The 8,088-nt window shown below is 42.3% G+C and overlaps 1 protein-coding gene across 8 annotated transcripts in view; it reads left to right on the forward strand.

Moving 5' to 3' along the window:
• The window catches only part of CFAP20DC (CFAP20 domain containing), a 215,152-nt gene extending 209,051 nt beyond the window's left edge, over positions 1–6,101 (forward strand). For all 8 annotated transcript variants that reach the window (XM_072598796.1, XM_072598803.1, XM_072598804.1 and 5 more), the window contains one exon: positions 5,495–6,101. In XM_072598796.1, the coding sequence (XP_072454897.1) occupies positions 5,495–5,607 (113 nt within the window). In that variant the 3' untranslated portion in view covers positions 5,608–6,101. The remainder of the gene's footprint in view (positions 1–5,494) is intronic.
• The last annotated feature ends 1,987 nt before the right edge of the window (positions 6,102–8,088 follow it).

Below are 8,088 nucleotides of genomic sequence, written 5' to 3' on the forward strand. Positions count from 1 at the left end.
TAAATATTCTCTGCATCATCTTGAACAAGAGAGCCCAAGACCCAAAGTTAGGAAGACAAAAAGCACAGTTGAAACCAACCGAGGTGCCAGTTTTCTGTTGATTGCCCAAGGGAGAGAGCAATGATGCATCCACATTTGTCTTCAGGTCTAGAGAATTCAGAGTGAGAGCTCATAAATCTGACTTGTATACTTTGGCTGCCCGGGGGAGGGAGCTGTTTCTGTGATTTATAGTCTGAAATGGATTATGCCCCTCAAATTGGGCATCTTTTCAGAGGTGTACATTTATAATTACTTATGACAGAAAAATAGGGCCTTGCTGTCAAGAAGGGATCTTGCTAGGAGGAAACGTGCGATCTGTTCTGTTAAACGTCCTAAATAAGCCAAAGAGAACGAGACTGTGATCCTGGAGTAAAGGCACATGAGAGATAGATTTCTGATAATGCCTGGAAAGGCATCTTGAAGTCCCTGTCACAAAGGCCAGTACTGCCAGCAGCAACTCAGTTACATGGAACACAAACCGAGCTTCTGCCAGAGGGGAAATTCAAGGACTGCATTCAGATGAGTCCTTCTGAAATGGGCCAGTGACATTAACCCCTCATTGCTCAGCACCCCTGCTTGGTGCCTGATATCGTTGGTTTGCATTCTTCTAATTTGCATTTTTACATGTTACCAACCCAAAAAGTACCCCAGTAACAGAGTTGTGCTGTTCATGAACTAAAGCCATGTCTCCCTCTGTGTTCATGAAATGTCATTCTCTCTCTCTCTCTCTCTCTCTCTCTCTCTCTCTCTCTCTCTCTTCCTCTCTCTCTCTCTCTCTCTCTCTCTCTCTCTTGAGTTTGGAAGAATGGGGGTGGTACCCATATACACCCTCCTAATCACAAAGAAATGAACTTACACCACTCCAGGGCTTTAACCCAACTTAGAAGGTTGAGGAAGAAGAAAGGTTGTGTGTGTGTGTTGTTTTATTTTTTAACATCCTTTTCTTTTTAAGTTTTGAGTTCCAAATTCTCTCCTTCTTACCCCTCCCACATCCAGGGAAACAGTAGGCAAAATGATGTCAGTTATAGATGTGAAATCATCAAAATGTAATTCCATATTAGCCATATCACAGAAGAGGCAAGAGGGATTTCAATTTGCAGTCAGAGTTCACCAGTGCTCTCTCTGCAGGTGGGTGGCATTTTTTCATCATGATGCCTTTGGAATGGTCTTGTGTAATTGTATTTATCAGAGTAGCCCAGTCTTTCACAGCTGGTCATCATTGCAGCATTGTTGCTACTGTGCACAGTGATCTCCTGGTACCTCTCACTTGCCTTTGCATCAGTTCGTATAGGTCTTGTCATGTTTCTCTCTGAAACTAGCCCTTGTCGTTTCTGATGGCACAGTAGTACTCCCTCAGTCACATGCCACCACTTGGCATTCTGCATTCAGCCATTCTGCAGCTGATGAGCATCCCCTCAATTGCCAGTTCTTTGGTAGCCCATAAAGAGCTGCTAAGAAATATTTTTGTACATGTAGCTTCTTTTCCTTTGATCACTTTGGGATCCAGAGCTGGTAGTGACATTGTTGGGACTGAGAGCATACATAGTTTTATAGCCCTTTGGGCCTAGTTACAAAGTGTTGGGCAGAAGTATTGAACCAGTTCACAATTCCACCAACAGTTTATTAGTGTACCTAGTTTGTAGCTTCCTCCTCTCCAGCATTTGTCATTTCTACTAGATGTGAGATGGTACCTTAGAGCTGTTTTAATTTGCATTTAATTACAATCAGCAGTGATTTCAAGTATTTTTCACGTAATTATAGGCAGCTTTGATTTCTCCTTCTGAAAACGTCCTGTTCATGCTCTTTGACCATTTGCCAGTTAGGGAATGGCTCTTATTTTTGTAAATTTGACTCAGTTCCCCATAAATCTGAGAAACTAGGCCTTTGTCAGAGAAATTGGCCTTTAAAATGTTTGATATTACTTCGTTGTCTATAGTACCTTTTGGCAAAATGAAGTTTCCCTGCTCATGTCTTTTAATTAGGTCTTTCTGCTTTTGCTTTGTCTAAGATCAGGATTGCTACCCCTGCTTTTTTTTACTTGAGCTAAAGCATAATAGATTCTGCTCCAGCCCCTTAGCCACAAACAACTGAGGGGATTTTGGAAGGGGAAAGAGTGGAAACATAGTAGAGGAATTGGGTAAGGAGAAACAAAAGAATATAATTCAGATAGCCATCTTAAGAACAGGCAACATACATGCATGCATACATATGCACACATGTGAAAACACATATACATGTATATGCACAACTCTAGCACTAATTCCCTTGTATCAAACACCCCTCCAGGATATAGGGTTACCCTGGTTGAAATTTATACTTCATTTTCTCTTGGAAACAATGGTAAAAGTTTGTTAGATGTAGTTGAGATAATATGATGAGTGTTATATTCGAGGGGCATTGTGAGTTCAGCTGGAAGTATTTCATGTCCACGCATGTCCTGCCCTAATGCTTCATTGGGGTATGAGAGCGACCCTGGGATCACAAAGTTATGTCTGGGTTGTGAAGCTGTGTCTCACTATGTTTAGGATAGAGAGGCTTCATGGACAGGCCCAGCAGTAGATGAGGCCGGGTGCTTGCTGCCTGAGGACCAGCCATGTCATCAAGTTGACTCTGCCCAGCTAAAGGCCTTGGAGAATCTGCCTGTGGACAGGAACCACCTGCTGTGATGAAGTGTGGTTCTTAAAGCATTGAGGTCTGCGTACCTTAGATGTGCTTGGCACACACTGGCAGCTTGTCATAGCATCAGAAGGACCCCACAAGGAAGGCGCAAGCTTTCATAACTCACTCAAGACCATGTCTCGGGCCCAGGGCCTGTGCTCTTTCCACTATGCCAGGCTTTGGTTGGCTGGCCTAAAAACCTGGCAGTGGGGCCTGGGGCTGTGATTTAACTGGCATTTAGAAATCCCAGGTGAAGAAACACACTTCTCCAGTGCAGGTCCACACTGCATCATAATCCTGGTAAGCTACCCAACACACAAGGAGCTAATGTGACTTGACCAGGGTCACACCGACCACTGGGGTCAGCTCCCTCCACTGTGTGACTGCCTTTTGACTCTTCAGGGGACAGCAGTGGGCGCTTACCATTTATTTGTATGAGAGAATCTGTTACAAGGTCTCAAGAGTCCATTGATAAACAGACTTTGGGAACATAATCCTTTTAGAAATTGGAACTGCCTTTGTAAGAAATTGTTTACACAGTGAAATATTGATGCTTCAAAATGAAGCAAACCTTCCGAATTCCCTTTTAAGTGGCTTTTCACCAGAATAGAAAATTGCTTCTGGCTTCCACAGTGTCTGATGTACATGCTTTCCAGCTGACGCCTAAGAGCAATCAATACTCCCTGCCTGTCGTTCACTCACTTTCCAAGCAGCAGTAAGATTCTAATTCTGTATTGTCAAAGAAATCCTATCCGAGCCCTTCATTTATCTTGTTCCTCCCCTGGGCCCACATCTGGTGGGAACACCCGTGCAATTTCAAGGGAATTTCCCTCCAGGTGATGCTGCCTTGCTGGAGGAATACTCTGGGACACATGGAAAGCCCTGTATTCAGTGGAACTTTTCTCCTGCCACCCCAGGTGGAAATATTTCCCCTTGGAATTGTTTCACCAAGTGTGTTACTGTGCATGTAGGAAAGTTGTCCATCACTTCTGAAACTGTGTCTGGGAGCTGGGGGATAACTAGTCTCAGTACTTCTACACAGCAGAGTCAGACAATTGAAGTATAAGTAAAATCATTCAGAGATGTTCAAAGTATCTGGCTTCCCACACCAGTGACATTCTACATTGAAAATCTGCCTGGTTTTTTTCATGGGCTGGCCTTTTTTATATTGTTATAAATACCCTAAGTGTAGATGATTATTTACATTAATTGGCTTTCCATAGATGAACTGGAGAAATGACTCCTCCCAGTAACTCTTCACAGACAGATCGGTGGACGGCCAATATCACAGCATTAGCAACGGTTGATTGGTTTTTCTTCTGTCCTTGCCATTAACCAATCTCAGTGGATGAGGCTGAAACTCAATAAATTGATTATTAAACAAAAGGCAATTCTCTTTGAGCAGGAACCATTTTATTATGGGGTTTGGGCCCAGGTCTAGATGTTCTCCAAATGGTAGCAGGAAAGGATTTTATTGTTGTTAATATACCCTTGGCAAGGTCCTGTGGCTCGGCCTTAAACAGAGCAGTCTGCCATTTTGGGGAAGGACAAGCCCTGTGTGACCCAAGAATGGAGCTGAAAGTGTCTTAGAACTCATGCACAGTAATTACTTCTCATAACATTTCCCATCGCTATGACATCATAATGGGAATTGCTTAATGGCATTATCATTTCATTACATAGTGATCACAGTGGCAAAATGGCGTTAGTTGAAGTCTGTGAAAACTACATTAGAACCAAACAAAACCCTTTGACAGAGTTAGAACATTTCCATGTCAACAGTACTGTACCTGTTGTTCTAAGGATACCACTGTTGTTCCCATTTTTTAGTTCACTGAGGTTCAACGGAGATAATAATAATAGTTTTGTGAAATAATTAAAATCATCAAACTTACATTCAGAATATCCCAAACTGAGCACCGTGTCTGGGACGCAGGAAACAATAAATGCGTGTTCATTGATTAAGAATGATAATGTACATTTCTATAGGCCTTTGAACTTTACAAAGCAATTTCCTCAAAGTAGTCTCTGAGGAAGTTAGACTTCCTCTCACTGGTGGAGGCTGGGGGGGGCGGGGTTAATGGAGGGGAAAAGGGAATAAGTATTTATCTAAGAGTCTCCTCTGTGCTTTTGGCAAATATTCTTCCATTTGATCCTCACAGCAGCCCTGTGAGGAAGGTGCTTTTATGGTCCCTAATTTGCAGGTGAGAAAGCAGAGGCAAAATGGAAGTCAAGTGTCTAGAAACCCTCTGGAGCCTCACTTCTTCCTTTGTAAATAATAGAATAGCTGGTATTCAAAGTATCACCTTGAGATTCTTAAGAGTCAGATGCTCATTAAACTTCTGTTATTTTCTCATCCCTTCCTTTCATTCTGCTTTAAACATTGTTACGGTCCACCCTCAGAAGTGAATTCTTGCCTTGTTTGTCAAATGTTTTCATAACCTGTGTGACCCTTGGAAAGTCACATGACCTCCGAGTACCCCAGACCTCTCTGGGTCTTTCCCTGCTATGCCAAGATGGCCTGTGGTGGGCTCTAGTGACAGAGACTTTCCATCATGGGACCTCCCCACAGCCACAAAACCATCCATCTGATGTGTATTTTCATAAATAATAATTGTCAAAAAGACAGCGGTTTATCAGACTATAAACACCAGAAGGCAGACATTTTTTTCTGTTTTGTCGTCTCAGTGTTTAGCTCACCGGCCGGCACTTAAATGATTGATCCCCTCTATTGTATTCAGCTGTGTGAATTCTTTGGATGATTAGTGGTTCATGTCTTTCTTATTCTTTCACTCAGGTGAGGATGACTTAAGTGTGGAAGAGGAAGAGGAAGTGCTGACTCTGTTGTACGATCCATGTCTAAACTGCTACTTTGATCCCCAGACTGGAAAATACTATGAACTGGCTTAAGCTGTTATCTGGGACCCAGGACATGGCCTCCTCCAGCCACAGAGAGCGCATCTCATACTTTAGCGCTCTGTCAAGTATTCCCCCAAATGTGCCTGTGCGTTGATTGTGTGGTCACACTTGAAATCAGAATAGTTGGGCAGAGAATCAGAAATGTTTGTAAGTACCGCTGAATGTTCAGAAATAGCTACGTCGTTTTTACAGTTTTATATTCATTTAAAATCTTGTAAAAAACTAACATAAAGACAGAATCTTAGGATGTTGGAGGCTTTTTCTTATTTGTTCTGTATCAAATAGATGATTTTGTTTATTACTTATTATCATTCTTATGTAAACCAATTAAGCGTTATTAATTCGTATGTTTGCAGTGTTGATGATGGCTTGATATCCAGAAACTGTATTCTTTTCTTACCTGTTAAAAATCTCTTTGGGCACCTTCTATTTTATTATGTATTTGTATTGCCAGAAAGAAAATAAAGTGCACTAGTCAAAGGAAAGTCTTTTAAGCTGCTTCGGGGTTTGTAGTGTGTATGTTAGTCTTAGCAGAATATTGCTGTAGGGACTCCCCTTTCCTTAGTCACCAAGAAAGGCAAGCTCACTCCTAATCCGCTTAGTCTTTGTCGGTCGGCCTTAGAGTCTGCTTTTCATTATGACTCCTGCAGGGGATGCCAAGCTCCACATTGCTTTTTGCTTATCAATGCAGGCCACTTGGCTACTTAGCCCTGTCTTTAGAAAAGAACCTAAGTTCATCTTGTGGAATTTTTCCACCAATTATCTTGGAATTCTAATTGTAATGGTATAGTTCAAAGCCAAGGCTGTGGATCCCTTTTTTATCAAGTAATGTCCTAATTTGAAGACTCCAAGACCTGATAGATTCCCTGTCTCTGGCTCTCAGAGGTCAGTGTTTTTCTTCCATCTGCTAACAGTGCAGTTGTGAGATAAGGAAGCCAGTCCTGTGCTTCAAACGCTGGGGGAGAGAGCCTTCAAATAGATGCCACGTCTGTTCATCTTTAGCCTGAGGAAACACGTTAACTAGTGTATTTTTTTTATTTAATAAGGCAATTTTTTTAATAAAGGAAGGTACCTTTTGAAATGAAAAACGATGGGTTGTATGGTCTCAGGCTCTTAATAGTTGTCACTTAGTGTTAACAGCTCTGAGTAGAAAATGTGTTTGTCATTTAAATAGCAAATTGGGCCCACTGTTCAAGGGATGATCAATTATTTAAAGCCATATCCCTGATCATAAAATTTTAATTCTTTTGATCATAAAGAATAACTCTGGGATGAATAGCCAGCCAGGATTTTCCTGTTTACAGTAAGACAGTGAATACCTGTTACCAAATTTAAAACTTGGAAAGACCCTCAGAAGCCACTGAGTCCAGCTCATCCCTGAACAGGAATCCCTTCTGCAAAGTGCCTGACAGGTAGTCGTGCGGCCTGTGCGTGAAGGCCTCCAGTCAGAGGATGCTCGCCCCCTCTCGAGGCAGCCCATCCTATTTTGGGGTAGCAGTCATTGTCCAGAGGCTTCTTGGGGTTGTTCTGGGAGGGGACGGGAGAGAAGGGTATATTTGTTTCCCCAACATCAGGCCTTAAATCTGTACTCTCATCTTCACCCGTTGCTCCTGGTTCTGTCCTCTGAGGCTAAGCAGAACAGTCCTTATGTGATCTTGTGACAACTTTTTAAATGCTTGATGACATAAATCAATTCTCCACTAAGTTTCTCCCCTCCAAATTAAATATCACCAGTCTTCATTTGGAATGAACCTGAGGCTCTTTGCTCTCTGCCTACTTTCCAGTCATTCAATGTCAAGAGACCTCGAACATTACTTCCATCTTCTGCTGCCCTGATCATGGTAACAGAGCTTGTAGCAAGCCGCCTGAGCATGGCCTACAGAAATGATGCAAACCCTGCCTGGCCTCAGTACCTAAAGGAGAAATACCAGAAGTAGGACATCCAGTCATAGAAAATCCTTCTCATTAACTTCTCAAATGTCTCTTGTATTTTATAAGGAATCAGCCAAAGAATTATTACGGAACTTTAAGACAAAAACAGTGAAGGAATTGTCTAGTGCTTCATCTGGCCAACTTTAAAGCATCTTCAGAGGACTGGAGAGGGGACCAAAGGGACAAGGGAGGAGTGATAGCAAGGGATGCAGAAGAGGGCGGGGTATGATTGGATCCCATACATCATATCTCCTACAACAGTACATCATGCACCTGTGTTCATCTTCACTTAACATCCCTCAGATCTTGTTTTCTGCCTCTACAGATAATTGGAGATTGAGATATCACACCTACAAGTGCCCAGACTTTTCCAGCTGGTTGGAGGGAGGAGGGGGGACAAAAGCACTAGAATGAATTTGAGCTAATATGGAAATAAACATAATGATCATCATTCTTCTGATCATCATGTTCACAGCCTCACAATTATCCTTGGCTCTTTACTTTCCCTCAACCCTCATAGCTCATCAGTTATCAAGACAT

The sequence above is a fragment of the Notamacropus eugenii genome, chromosome 3 (assembly GCF_028372415.1).
Source record: "Notamacropus eugenii isolate mMacEug1 chromosome 3, mMacEug1.pri_v2, whole genome shotgun sequence".
Classification (NCBI taxonomy): Eukaryota; Metazoa; Chordata; class Mammalia; order Diprotodontia; family Macropodidae; genus Notamacropus; species Notamacropus eugenii.